At 39.4% G+C, this 15,027-nt stretch overlaps 1 protein-coding gene across 10 annotated transcripts in view; it reads left to right on the forward strand.

Moving 5' to 3' along the window:
• The window catches only part of LOC140732123 (poly(rC)-binding protein 3), a 199,773-nt gene extending 185,262 nt beyond the window's left edge, over positions 1-14,511 (forward strand). For 9 of the 10 annotated variants that reach the window (XM_073054301.1, XM_073054308.1, XM_073054306.1 and 6 more), the window contains one exon: positions 7,885-9,798. In XM_073054301.1, the coding sequence (XP_072910402.1) occupies positions 7,885-8,230 (346 nt within the window). In that variant the 3' untranslated portion in view covers positions 8,231-9,798. Of the gene's footprint in view, positions 1-7,884; positions 9,799-13,991 lie in introns of those variants that run through there. The other variant, XM_073054309.1, reaches the window with a different exon arrangement.
• Positions 14,512-15,027: the final 516 nt, after the last annotated feature.

The following is a 15,027-nucleotide window of genomic DNA, read 5'->3' on the forward strand; positions in this document are numbered from 1 at the left end:
GTTAATTTCAGGGTGAGATTAACAAGTATTTGTTTCAGATGCCTGTTTCAAATCTATGCCCACTCCATCGAGGTAGATGAGGGAGGAGATCACCTGATCAATAGTTGACCTCAGCACACTGGTTGGAAGGGAAGAGAATTGGTGGTATTTCTTTTAATAAGCGAGATTGTTAACAGTGATGTCTTACATGTGTACTTGCACCGAGTGTCCAACAATGTTCCCTGTGTTTGATCAACCCATAAAGTCACTATATAAATGATGATCATTTGGAAGGGACATTGGATACGGACCACTACTTTCAGAAGTCTTTTCTAGCAGAGAGTAAACAAATAAAACAAATGAGTAACTAGCAAGGAAATACAGTTGGATGAAACATATTGTGGGGATTTAAAATCTTATGAGTGGGATGGATTGGAAGTATTTTTTCTATGAACAGCATGCATCAGAAATCTTGTACCACCTCATCAAATTCCTCTTTAAGTTCACTGCAAAGAGACTTGGAAGAGCAAATTGAGAATCTCAGTGCAGTAATTCCTTGATTTATGAAAGTTTGATACATGACTTTTACTAGAACAGCATTAACTTTTGGGTGCATTCCTTTAATTGAAATAGTTTCTTTATTGATTTAATGAATAGTACACCAGTCTGTCCATGTAGGAGTATGCTGAATCAAAGAGCCCACTTGGCATTCCACACAGCCTTTTCGCTTTTCCAGATTCCACATTTTTCGTCAAGGCAGCTCGTCCATAAATAAATCACTGCACACTAGATTCTCATCAGCAACAATATTAGCAGGTATTTTGGGCGTTGGATTGGTGTGCTTGGATTTCATGATGTTACTAAAACTTTCCAAGCAAACCAAAGAAAGCATGTTAGCAGTGGATGGAGGGTTAGAAATGATCAAATGATAAACTGCAGCCTCATCAAATTTTTGAAATATCTTGCGAAAGACTTCTTTCAAGTTGTTTTGGGAGTTGGTTTAAGAAATCTTAATGAAAAAAAGATGTATGAAATTTGTTCACCATAGAGTGTAGCTCTCCAAGGTTAGAACTTGTGCATTGCTGTCCTGAGACCCTGAAACAAAACCCATTATGAACTATCGTAACTATGAACTCTTCATTTGTGCCACCTGCATTAGATATGAATAATACTTGTCCCTGGATGAAAGTGCTAAATTTGGAAAAGCTAATTACAAGTGTAATAGGCAGAAATTGGGGAAAGTAGATTGGGATCATTGTTTTAGGGGATAACCCTTCTTCTGGAATGTGGGAGTCTTTTAAAGACAACTGGTTAGAGTTCAGGAATATCATATTCCAATGAGGATGAGTGACATGGATGGAAAAGTACAAGAACCAAGAGAAATTGTAAACTTAGTCAAAAGGAAAACACTTGTAAAGTTTGAGAAGCTCAAAAAAAACTAAGGCCCTTCAGTAATATAAAGGAAGCAGATAAGGACTTGTAAAGGGGCTGTGTAAAGTTCTTGGCAAGTAATATTAAGGAGAACCCAGAGGTATTTTTCATGTGCAGTTAGGAGCGAGAGGGTAGCTAAGAGAAGATTAAGACCTTTTAAGGACAATGAAGGGAAGTGGATGAGGTCCTAATTTAGTATTTGCTTCACTGTGAAAGGAGGATAGGAGGAAGAGGGAAGGAGTAAAACACACCTGTGTTTACCTAAACTTGGAGAATACGATGTTCGTAACATTAGGTTAAAGACTACAGGCCAGTTGAAGTGCAACTGAGAACTCATGATGCCCATAGTAACAGAGAGCAGGTGCTCTGAAAATGTGTCACATAATCTGCACGTGGTCTAACTGTGATGAAGTATTTTGAGAGGTTGGTGATGAAACATTATCAACTCCTGCCTGAGGGACTTGGATCCACTCCAATTTGCCTACCATTATAACAGGTCAAAAGTAGCTGCCACTTCATTTGGTCTTCACCCAACCCTAGAATATATGGACAGTGAAAATGCATACATCAAGATGCTCCTTATTACTACAGTTTGGCATTTGGTACTAACATCACCTCAAAACTAATGAATAAGCTTCAAGACCTTGGCCTCAATAACTTCTTATGACTATGAGGCTAAGCACAGCTCCAGTGCCATATTTAAGTTTGCTGATGACACCACTGTTGTTGGTCAAATTAAAGGTGGTGATGAATCAGCATATAGGAGGGAGATTGAAAATCTGCTGAGTGATGCCACAACAACAACCTCTCACTCAATGTCAGCAAGACCAGGAGCTGATTACTGAGTTCCGGAGGAGGAAACCAGAGATCTATGAGCCAGTCCTCATCAGAGGATCAGAGGTGGCTTTGCCAGCGATGGAATAGGCTGTATCTAGAGTTTTCCATTACTGTGAACTGGTGGTTCCGTACCAGGGCACGATGCGATCAGTTAGGATACTCTCCACTGCACATCTATAGGAAATTGTCAAAGTTTTTCGTGACATGCTGAATCTACACAAACCTCGCAAGCTATGGCAGTTACATGTTGGTCCTGGGACAGATCATCTGATATGATATTGATTTGGCCAACAACAGTGGTATCATCAGCAAACTTAAATTCAGCATTGGAGCTATACTAAGCTATAGATATAAAGTGAGTATAGCAGGGGACTAAAAACACAGCTTCGTGGTGCATCTGTGCTAATAGAAATTGTGGCAGAGATGTTGTTGCCTATCTGAACTGACTGGGGTTACAAGTGAGGAAATCGAGGATCCAGTTGCACAAGGAAATACTGAGGCCCAAATTCTTAATGGTTATTGAATAAATTTCCCTCCTTAAATATTTCACTTTTCACCCTTAATCTGTGACTTCTAGTTTATTTTTTTAAAATTTAAATTCCCCCCCCCCCCCAATCTTGGTGCAAAAACCTACTTGCATTTACCCTATTATCCCACAAAACACTTGTATACCTCTATGAAATCTCCTCTCACTTTCCAGGACTCCAAGGGAATAACCTATTCAAACTTTTCCAATAATTCAAGTCCTCAAGTCCCAGCAAGACACTTGTAAATTTTTCTGTACTCTTTCAATCCTATTGATACAGTATCTTTCCTGTATACAATATTCCAAATTTGGTCACAAACATTTCATGAAAATTAAACATAGTATCCCAACTCCTGTACTCTGTACTCTGATTTGAGATGGCCAATGTGCTAAATGCTCTCAATACAACCCTATCAAGCTGTGACACTTACAGCAAATTCTAGATCTATATTCTCAGATCCCTCTGTTCTGCTGCACTCCTCGATCCCTCACACATTCACTGTGTAAGTCCTACCTTGGTTTGACTTTCTGAGGTGCAAAACCTCAAACTTGTCTGCATGAAATTCCATCTGCCATTTCTCATCTGGTCCAGATCCTGCTGCAAGCTTTGATAGAGTTCCTCACTGTCCACTATGCCTCCAATCTCCTTGTCATCCACAGATTGACTGATCTAATTTACCAAATTGTCATCAAAATAATTAATATTGATAGCAAACCACAACAGACCCAGTACCAATCTTTGCAGCACACCACTGATCAGAGGCCTCGAGTCAGAGAAACAACCGTCATCTGCTATTCTGTCTTCTCTTGCTAAACCAATGGTGAATCCAATGCACTATTACTTCCTGAACAGCGACAGAACCTTCTAGAAGAGCCACCCATACAGGACTTTGTCAAAAGCTTTGCTAAAGTCCATGTAGACAATATCCTCTACCTTTCCTTCATCAACTTTCCTGATGACCTCCTTGGAAAAACACTGAAATATTGATTAGACATTACCTACTGATGCACCATCAATAACTCTCTGAGACGTGAGGCGAGATATCGGCTTTTATTGACTGGAAGAAAGAACAAGCAGTAGTTGACCACCATACTACATCCTGGAGACTGAGGGCAGGGCTCAGACTCCAATCGCCTTTATACCGGGGTCTGTGGGAGGAGCCACAGTCAGTGGGAGGGGCCACAGGAGCAGTCAGCGGGGGGGGGGGGGGGGCGCGTGTCCAGACAGGTATATGTAGTTCACCACACCTACCAAGCACAAAGCCATATTGACTTTCCTTAATCAGACTCTGTCAATGCAAATATATATACAGTATATCCTGTCCCTTAGAATATCTTCCAATAATTTACCCACAACTGACACCCCAGGCTCACCAGCCTATAATTTCCTATCTTATTCTCAGAACCTTCCTTGAACAATGGAGCATTATCTATCAGCCAATCTTCTGGGACCTCACCTGTGGTTAAGAATGTTTTAAATGCATCTGCCAAGGCTCCTACAACTTCTACACTAGCCTCCCACAAGGTCTGAGGGGATATCTTGTCAGGCTCTGGGGACATGTTCACCATGATTTGCCACAATAAAGCAAGCACCTCTTCATCTGTTCTTCAGAATAGCGCTATGACCTCACTACTGTTTTCTTTCAGTTCTACAGACTCTGTGTCCATCTCGTGTAAATACAGATGCAAAAAAAAAATTAAGATCTCCCCTATCTCTTTTGGCTCCATGCATAGTTGACTAATTTTATCCCTTGTTATCGTTCATAAATCTGTAGAAGCCCTTGGAATTCTCCTTCACCTTGTCTGCTGGAAGTGCCTCATACCCTCTTTTAGTTCTGATTTTTCTTTTAAGTATTCAATGGATTTCTTATACTCCTCAAGCACATTATTTGTCCCTTGCCTCCTGTACCTATTATGGATCTCTTTCTTAATCATGGCCTCAATATCCCTCGAAAAACAATGTTCTTTAAACCTGTTAGCCTTGCCTTTTATTCTAACAAGAGCGTACAAACTCTGTAGTTTCAATATTTCACATTTGAAGATCTCCCACTTACCAAACATTTCCTGGGGGCTGGGGGAATACAGCCACACTCAACGCACTGAAGGATTCTCCGATTTCCTGATTCTGTATTGAAAACTATTTATTGACAATCCAGTAAGGAAACATTTCTAAACAGTAGGTGAGCAATTTAATAACTTCACTTTGCTTGAAGCAGAGACTAAACCCAAAGTAGAAACCTCTAAGAAAAATTGTAAAACTCCTTTTAATTTTACTTCACAACATGCAGAAACTGACTGAAAAAGGCAAGTTTTCTCATAGAATGTGTCCAAGTTGCCTTAACATTAACACACTATTTTTCAGATTTTCTAACTAATTGAATTGAATGGATATGCTGATAACAATATCAACTCCATTATTTCAAGGTTCATTGCAAGCAAAGCACATGATGGATGGTAGAGTTGGGTATATAGTACAAAACAAAAACCACAAAGTGGGATAATAACAAGGCAAAGCTGCTTCTGAAAATGTATCGAGTTATGGCCACCTTACATATAGGCCCACCCACTGAAACCCACTCAATCACCTGACCAGGTTAATTTTCCAGTACAAAGTCTAGTATATTCCCTAAATGTGTTGTTTTGAGAAACTCTCCTGGAAGCAGCTAACAAATTCTGTTTCATCTAAGCCCCTTGCACGTAGTCCCTGTCAATACTGGGGATGTTAAAATTTTCCATCACAACATCTTTGTTCTTACATCTTTTCATGATCTTCCTATATCACTGATTCTGTTCAATGCTTTGAAATTTTTAATTTAACTTTAGCTGATAATTCTAGCTGAGGTAAATTATTTTGTCATGAAAGATTAGCTTTGCAGCAGACTTTCTAGATGCGAAACATGATAAAAATGCATGCATGGGATAATTTTAACTGTGCAAGTGCTGAAGTTAGTCTTGAAAGAAGGTGCTAAAAATCTAATTGTGTTGCTACTTCATATGATGCAGAGAATGTTCCAAGGTGAATCCTCTTGCCTTTCAATTCAGAGACTATACCTTTGGTGTAAACATTATTATTCAATTGTAACTGTTTCTCTGTGGGCATTTTTGCAGCAGATACTTGAAGGGAAGGTTTTAAGACCATAAGATAGATGAGCAGAATTAGGCCATTTGGCCCATGGAATCTGCTTTACCATTTCATCATGACTGATCCATTTCCCTCTCAATCCCAATCTCCTACCCTCTCCCCATATCCCTTCATGCCCTGACTAATCAAGAAGTTATTTTCATTGTTATTTAAACTGTTTTTCAATAACAAAAGCTTACTTAAAAGTATAAAGCCCTAACCGATGGAAAAGCCAAGAAAAAAATATCAAATCAATTGTATTTGTGTGGTCATTTTTAAATTGACTCTGTATTTCAGAGGTCATACATTCATACCTCTGTATGGCCAACTTGGTTATTACAAACCTTAGATCAATTTTTCATTCTGTTGAAGTTGCATGGAGTTTACCCTATGCTAAAGCCAAACATCTGTCTCTTAATTACCAGCAGCTCAGCCCTCACACTTGCAGTGGTGTGTACCCCATTATTATGGGCTGGTCAGCTGTCATTGCTTTGACGCTCACAGGAAGTGTGCAATGACATCATCAACTGCACATGTGCGACAGTTGGAAAGCCCAGTACAGCAGCTATGTGTGTGGTAAAAGAATAAAATGAAGATAGAATGAATGACGCTCCATTGAGGAGAACAACTTGAATTTCCCTGTAGGTCTGTAATACCAGGGTCTGACTGCATGTTGTCCATCCCCAAATTGTATTCTAGATATTTAAAATAACATGCAATATTAAATGTTCAGTATGGAATTTAAGAATATCAATTTGCTACAATGTCTGTAAGGTCCTTGGAGCAATATTTTTGATGTTGTTAATTGCAACATTTAAAGAAACTGTAAAGCCAAAAGGAAGTCTAAATGACTTTCTGGAAAATGAGTTGTCATAGCTAAGTATCCACTTGTCAGTAAATATGTAATTATAATCTCATAAACTAAATCCTGTTTAGTTTTCAAGACAACTGATATTCCACCTGGGCGGTAGCGTAGCAGATATCATGATGCTATTACAGCTCAGGGCATCGGAATTCAGAGTTCAATTCCGGCGTCATCCGTAAGGAGTCTGTACGTCCTCACCATAGAATGTGTGGCTTTTCCCTGGGTGCTCCATTTTCATCCCACAGCCCAAAGACATATCGACTAGGTTGTGAATTGCCCAGTGATTAGGTTAGAGTTAAATCGGGGCTGTTGGGGTTGCCTGGCTCAAAGGGTCGGAAGGGCGTATTCTGCTCTATCACTAATTTAAAAACAATATATATGTTACACTTGTGTAAATGTACAATGTACATAATGTGATATAAATATGAAATGCAAGAAAATGTTCATTTAATTTATTCTTTATATACCGTACTAGTAATTTATCAATGTATCTTTGCACTCACCATTAGTATCCTTGTGTAAATTTGATTTACTAAATACAGTTAATAATTCTAAATGGATTTTAATTCTCCTCTTTCAAATAGAATAAGACAGCAATTATTCATGTGCATTGTACCATTCAGGAAATGGAGAAACCCCAGCTTCAAATTAATTGAATTCATCATCTTTTTATTTGCAAAGTCATATAGAAGAATTGGAAATGGATACTTATGGTAATGTGTGTGAGATCAAACAAAAAGATTTTATAACATTTATAACTCAGATATGCTTGTTCTTTGGAAGAAAATCTAAATTATTTTGAATTCTTGATCTTTAAGTTTGCTTTTTCATCGTTAGTCATTGTGCTTTTCCTCAGATTATTTTCATTCATGTCAAGCCATATTGAGACTCTGATCTTTTTAAATTAAAGTCTCATCAAGCCGTGAAATATCCTTTTGTTATTTCTCTTTTTTAACATGTTTCCCTCTCACCCTCAACCCTCATTTCTCACTTTTTCCTTCCCATTGCCTCTTCCATCTGTTCACCAATCTAATCCCATCCTTTGTTTGCTCCCTTCTTACCTCCTTCCCTTACCCTGGCTTGTCCTACCCAACTGTTTGTTCCTGTTCCTCTCTTCATTTGCAGCTTAGAGATGGCTAAAGTCAGCACCCAGACTGCTTCCGTCACCAACCCTGTTGACCTGAACATGAACCTCTCTCAGTCTGCTCCCCCTTCCTCCACCCCCACCTCTGTGGCTGTTTTAGCAGCGACAGCAGCTGCTTCTGTGGTAAATGTGAACATCCCTTCCCCTTTACCAACACCCAACTATGCTGTACCTGTCTCCAATCTGCTTGGCATGAGAACTGTTCCACTCTTGGCACTTAATGCCGCTGCTGCTGCAGGGACCACAGATGTGTCTGCTTATACTCCCAAAGTTCCATCGGCGAGCGGTGTTAAGAAATCTGGTCGGCAGAAGTTTGCTCCATATTGAAGGAATGTGAATTTAGTTCTTCCTGTCTCTACCTAGATCGTGTCGTAGAAGATAAATGCTAAGGAAACATTTTAAACTTTATTCAGTTGTAATGTAACTATTAACTCATAAAATTGTCTTCCACCTTCCACTATTTTTAACAAGTGATGCAACTAGTTCCAACAGCTTACTGACCTATTTTATGAGAAAAAGAATTTATTTTCCAACAATCTGGGGTAAAATGGCCAAAACAAGAAATTGATAGATACGTTCAATGCCATGAGCTACTTCTACAGTAGATGCCAATTATTAAAACCATGTAAAGAACATTTCAAAAATGGGATTTGCAAAGGTGAATTATCGTAAAATGTGAAGATACTTGGAACAAGTCAAGGAAAATTAAAATAACTGTAATAAAAGGTAAACTTCCTTGTGGTGGAAAACTGTGTGGCAATATGGGGTGGTGAATTGAGCAGTGAGAAATGGACAATAATCCAATCTGTTTGATTAATCTTCCACTAGTGTAAATGGAAGAACAAATGGTATGGTGTTGTGGTAACAAATGGTAAGCTCTTTCTGTTGTTTTTTTTATCTCTACACTCCTGATTTTGTATCTCCAAGCTGTAAAGATGAACATCTGCCACAGTTTTCAGTGACATAGGGAAGATCGATATGATTGATTTAAATTCATTGATATATAGAATCTAACAGCGTGGAAACAAGCCTTTCAGCCCACCTCATTCTTGCCAACCATGATGCTTATCTGAGTTAATCCCATCTGTCTGCATTTCCCTGTCCATGAACCTGTCCAAATGGCTTTTAAATTCTGTCATTACATCCGCTTCCACAAACTTGAGTGGTAGTTATATAGGGGGGAAAGAACATGTCCGTCTACCCTCTCTATGTCATTCATCATTGTGTAAATCTGTAAAGGTCACTACACTCTAAGTCTGCTACACTCTATGGAACATAGTCCCAGCCTATTTGTCCAATGAAAGCAGTCTTCAGTCATTTTATTTGTTTCATGGCATGCAGTGAATGAAAAATAGTATTGATAAGTTTGATTTTAATTGTGTAGATGAAAACAAAGACAATTTCTTGCCGGTATTGCAATAACATACTGACTGCCTATTTCCAACTTAAAGCTGCCGGAAGAAGGCTCTTGGCCTGAAATGTTGACTGTCCAGTCATTTCCATAGATGCCTCCTGACCTACTGAGTTCCTCCAGCATTTTGTGTGTGTTGCTTTGTGACGTGGTGTTCATGAGTTCACGAACCATTCAGAAATCTGATGGTGGAGGGCAAGAAGCTGCTCCTAAAACATTGACTGTGCACCTTCCGGTACCTTTTCCCTGCTATTAGTAATGAGAAGGGGGCAAGTCCTGGATGGTGAGAGTCCTTAATGACACCTTCTTGAGGCACCATCTTTTGAAGATGTCCTTGATGGTGGGGTGGAGCTGACTGCAGCCTCTTTTGATGCCTCTCTCCCAGGTGGTGCTGCAACCTCTCAGAATGGGCTCTGTGGTACATCTGCAGAAATTTGCTAGTATTTGATGACGTTCCAAATCTCCTCATGAACCTTGCGATAGACTGGCATCCTATCCGGGGGTGGGGGGGGGGGGAGGGGGGTCTTGTACTCTCAGTCGCTTCACGCCATGGAAACCTGAATAAGCACCAGCCTGATGAGCCTGTAAGGCTCGGGACCGACTTTAACTTTGAACTAAAAATTCTCCTCAAGCTCCAAATGAAGTATTGTAGTTGGTGTGGCTTCTTCATAACTGCATCAATGTCCAGGATAGATCATCTGAGATGTTGACATCCAGGAATTTGAAGCTGGTTACCCTTTGTACTGCTGACCCAACGATGAGCAGTGGTGTTCTTCCTTGATTTCCTCTTTCTGAATTCCACAGTCAGTTCCTTGCTACTGCAGACGTTGACTGCAAGGTTGTTATTGCAACACCACTCTACTAGCCAATCCATCTCACTCCTGTACACCTTCTCTTTGCCATTTGAGATTTTGCCAACAACAGAGGTTGTTACAAATGTATAGATGGCCTTGAGGCTGTCCCTAGTCACACAGTCATGAGTGAAGAGAGAGTAGAGCAATGGGCTAAGCATGTATCCACTAGTTGGCATATCTCACTCCTGTACACCCTCTTGTCACCACCTGAGATTCCACCAACAATGGTTGTATCATTAGCAAACTTGTAGATGGCATTTGGGCTATGCCTAGCCACACAGTCATGTGTATACAGAGACCAGAGCAGTGGGCTAAGCACACACCCCTGAGGTGCACCAGTGTTAATTGTCAGCGAGGAGGATATGTTATCACCGATCCGTACAGATTGTGGTCTTCCAGTAAGGAAGTCGAGAATCCAATTGCAGAGGGAGGTACAGAGGCCCAGGTTCTGCAACTTCTCAATCAGGATTGTGGGAATGATGGTATTAAATGCAGAGCTATAGTTGATGAACGGCATCCTGCCATAGGTGTTTGTGTTGTCCACGTGGTCTAAAGCCATGTGGAGAGCCATTGCGATTGCGTCTTCCATTGACCTATTGTGGTGATAGGCAAATTGCAATGGGTCCAGGTCCTTGCTGAGGCAGGAGTTCAGTCTATTCATGACCAACCTCTCAAAGCATTTCATCACTGTTGATGTGAGTGCTACCAGGCGATGGTCATTAAGGCAGCTCACATTATTCTTCTCAGGCACTGGTATAATTGTTGCCTTGTTGAAGCAAGTGGGAACTTCTGCCCATAGCAGTGAGAGGTTGAAAATGACCTTGAATACTGCTGCCAGTTGGTTGGCACAGACTTTCAGAGCCTTACCAGGTACTCCATCTGGACCTTCCGCCTTGTGAGGGTTCACTCTCTTAAAGACAGTCTAACATCGGCCTCTGAGACGGAGATCACAGGGTCATCAGGTGCAGCAGGGATCTTCACAGCTGTAGTTGTGTTCTCCCTTTCAAAACGTGCATAGAAGGCGTTGAGTTCATCTGGTAGTGAAGCATCTCTGCCATTCATGCTATTGGGTTTTGCTTTGTAGGAAATAATGTCTTGTAGACCCTGCCAGAGTTGCCATGCATCCGATGTTGCCCCCAACCTTGTTTGAAATTGTCTCTTTGCCCTTGAAATAGCCCTCTGCAAATCATACGTGATTTATTGGGTCACCAGACTTGATTGCCACAGATCTAGCCTTCAACAGGCAATGTACCTCCAGGTTCATCCACAGCTTTTGGCTTGGGAATATACAAGAAGTCTTTGTAGGCACACACTCATCCACACAGGTTTTAATAAAGTCAGTAATAACTGCAGGTGTCAGGGTGCTGGACAAGGGTCCAATCGCAGACCCAGTACTCTGCACGCAGTGATATTAATTGAGTAACAAATCCTGAGGTGCAAACAAAGTCGGCGTCAAAGTTCAGGCAGAGATCAAAACATCCAGAGAAATCCAAAAACCAGAATCAGAAAACAGGCAGAGTCGATATTCAGACGGACAGAGTTCAGATACGAATGCTGGAAAGGCTCAGGAAAACTCACTGGCACAATCTGGCAACAAATAGGTGAAAACACAGGACTGAAATACACTGAGCAATAAACTGAGAGGAGCACGTTGAAATAGAAGTGGCAGCAAAACAGGTAATAATGAAAAACAGGTGAGACAGCGGAGTACTCAGTAATACAGGGGCTGGAGTAGAGCAGGAGTGGGGCAGGAGCACATGGGGCATGAAAACAAATGAGCACAGGGCAATACAAAACCACAGACTGGAGGGAAACACACAAAAAGACAAAGTTCAACTGGAGGTACTGACAGCAGCATACTCATCCAGGTTCAAAGATGAATCCCTGAACACAGTCCAGTCCACTGATTCAAAGCAGTCCTGTATGCACTCTTGTGCTTCCCTTGTCCATACCTTCTTGGTCCTCACTACTGGTGCTGTAGTCTTCAATCTCTGCCTAGACTCCAGGAGTAGAAGTACAGCCAGGTGATCAGACTTACCGAAGTGAGGGTGTGGAATAGCACAGTAGGTATTTTTGATGTTGGTGTTGCAATGGTCCAGTGTGTTGTTTCCTCTGGTATTGCAAGTGATCTGTGATGGTAATTGCTTAGTGATTTTTCTCAGACTGGCTTGGTTAAAATCTCCCAAAACAATGTTGAAGGCATTAGGATGTGCTGTTTCGTGCATTGCTCAGATCATCTAAAGCCTGATTGACATTGGCCTGAGGTGGAATGTATCTACCTGCTACCAAAATGACCCCAGAAAACTCCTGTGGTAGGTAAAAAGGTTTCCTATAACCAGTATGTTACAGGCAAATATGAGTCAAAATGCATTGCCAATATGTGGTGGACGGCGAAGAATATATATTACAACTGTATTGTACGTTTGTGTTTATCTCAGAATATATAAAAGGCAGTATGCTTGCCTGTTAGGAATTAAGGGACTCTGCCCGAAATGTCAACTGTACTCCTTTCCATAGATGCTGAGTTCCTCCAGCATTTTGTGTGTGTTGCTTGGATTTCCAGCATCTGCAGATTTTCTCTTGTTTAATATAAATTAAGACCAGTTAGGGGTTCACAATGGGCTGAAGCTACAACAAATGCTTCTGCAAGAATCTGGAGGAAAAATATACTAGACCAGTTTTAGAAGCATCACAAATAAAGCAGGTTCTTTCCAGGATAGCAAACTTATCCAAAGAATGTCAATGCCTTTTAGATCAGGAAGTTCCTGGCTGAGTGCCTATCAGTGCTTAGTTGAATGTAAATAGCAACTTCATAATCCAATTACCAATAGGTAAAATTGATCAGAATTGTTCCTTCTGTTTGCTTTTCACAACCCCCTTTTATAATGAATCCATGTGGACACCAGGATGAACAAATTATTAGACACAGCAGTGCTGTCTTCAGGCTGAATAGTTTGAAATTTCTTACATTAATAAATGTTCTTTAGACAAAATACCTGAAGGAAAGAATGAGGGGGAGTAAGTAATCAAATGAAAGAAAAACCATTGCAGGTTCAATCAACAGACTGACCTCTGGATATTTTTACAAAAACAAACTGGAAAGAATAGGATTCATCTTCAGGAGTGGGCATAAGATGAGAAGTATGAATTGTATGCTTTGAAAATAGTGCTGATTCACTAATTAATTAAATTTCACCAAGTACTAGGTCATTTTTTGTTGGAACTAGTTAATATTAACTGTTTGGTTTTGCCCATTCATCTTGTTTTAATTTAGTTTTGGAACACTAATACAGTACTATCACATTTGTATTTATCTGAATTCAAATACTCATCAGTCATAACATATAAAGGTTCATCCCAGATGAGAGTATTTGAATATATATTAGAGGGAAAAGAAGCAAAATGCAAATACAACATTGATTAATAAATGATATTTTAAATCACATTCTAATATATAGTTGTGTAGGACAGTAAGTATTACAATGTATATTGTATTCTGGAGCTCTCTACAACTTTAGCAGAATTGCACTGATTTGTATTTTAGAGTTAGAACTGAATTCATATGGTGTTGTTTACTTTAGTGTTTTGTTTGTTTGTATATAATAAAGGAAATATTTAAAAGTAATGTTTAAAAATCTCATCCAGTTAACAATGTTCTCTTGAACATTTGTTGCAAATTTTTATCCCAAGATCCTGTTCTTACTTATTGTTGTAAATACTGTAAGGATAAGCAAATGAATCATCGATTTGTATTTCAACAAAATTACAAGGTTGAGAAGGACTTTGCTTTTCTGTTTTTCTTGATTTTGTTCCTGCATTTTAGGCTCACTTCAGAAGTTTCTGGCTTGGGGGCCCTGTAATGTACCATCAGTAGTCACAAGACAACATTCGCACTGGCCCAAGTGAAAAATGATTTCTATGGACTTTGATCTACAGAATAAGAGAAGGATTCTACCATTTCAAACTCTGTTCTTAATATTGGGAAATAAATGCTTTTGATGGCTCAATTATTAAATAGGTTACTACATTATTCCTACAATTTTAAGCATCTTTTTATAGCTGATGTTATTTAAATGTTTCAATATTTTTCAGGGGATTTAATCTTTTAGCAACTCTTACAAAGCATAGACTGGTACAAATCCAATTCTGTGCCCTCTGTCATAAATGTTAAAGCAACTTTAAAATTATGATTTTTATAATTAAAAATGCACCTAAGGAAACCTAAAATCGGTGAGCCATATCATGAAATGGCATATTTACGATTGCTTGTTATGAGTTTTATTCAAATGTTTATGGAAATTATATTTAATAAACTGTCTGATATCTGACAGGCTTCTACAAAATACTGGTTTAAAGATGTGTTTCTTCAATAGCTGTATTAAATATGATAAAGTAACAAATTGGTGAATTTCTTTAATTTCTCCTTTGATACTCCTTAGTATACCATTCCTGTTTATCCATTATGCTGGCCTGTTTTTTAGCCCAAGTGTATGTCACTAAATAATACTCAAGTTATGGGCTGCCATACCTTCAGCTGTATCTTAAGGTCTAATCTCTTTCACCTAATGTCTTGTTGCATCTCAGAGTCAAACTGTATATTCTAATATTCCTCTGACTGCTTTCAGAGAGATTTGCCTTCTTAAAGGCCTTGTATAAGCTGTGACTGTGTTTCTATGTATAATTGAACAAGATGTTAAAATCGAGTTCTGCTTTGCTTTTGGGATGTCACATAAAAAATTCTTGCAACACACTGCAATGGAATAGGAAATTCTAATAGTTGAGTGGTGAACAGTTACCACTCAAGCAATGTCAATAAAATCACAGAATGTATTATTTAGTTGTGATCTTGCTATGCCCAA

The sequence above is a fragment of the Hemitrygon akajei genome, chromosome 8 (genome assembly GCF_048418815.1).
Source record: "Hemitrygon akajei chromosome 8, sHemAka1.3, whole genome shotgun sequence".
NCBI lineage: Eukaryota > Metazoa > Chordata > Chondrichthyes > Myliobatiformes > Dasyatidae > Hemitrygon > Hemitrygon akajei.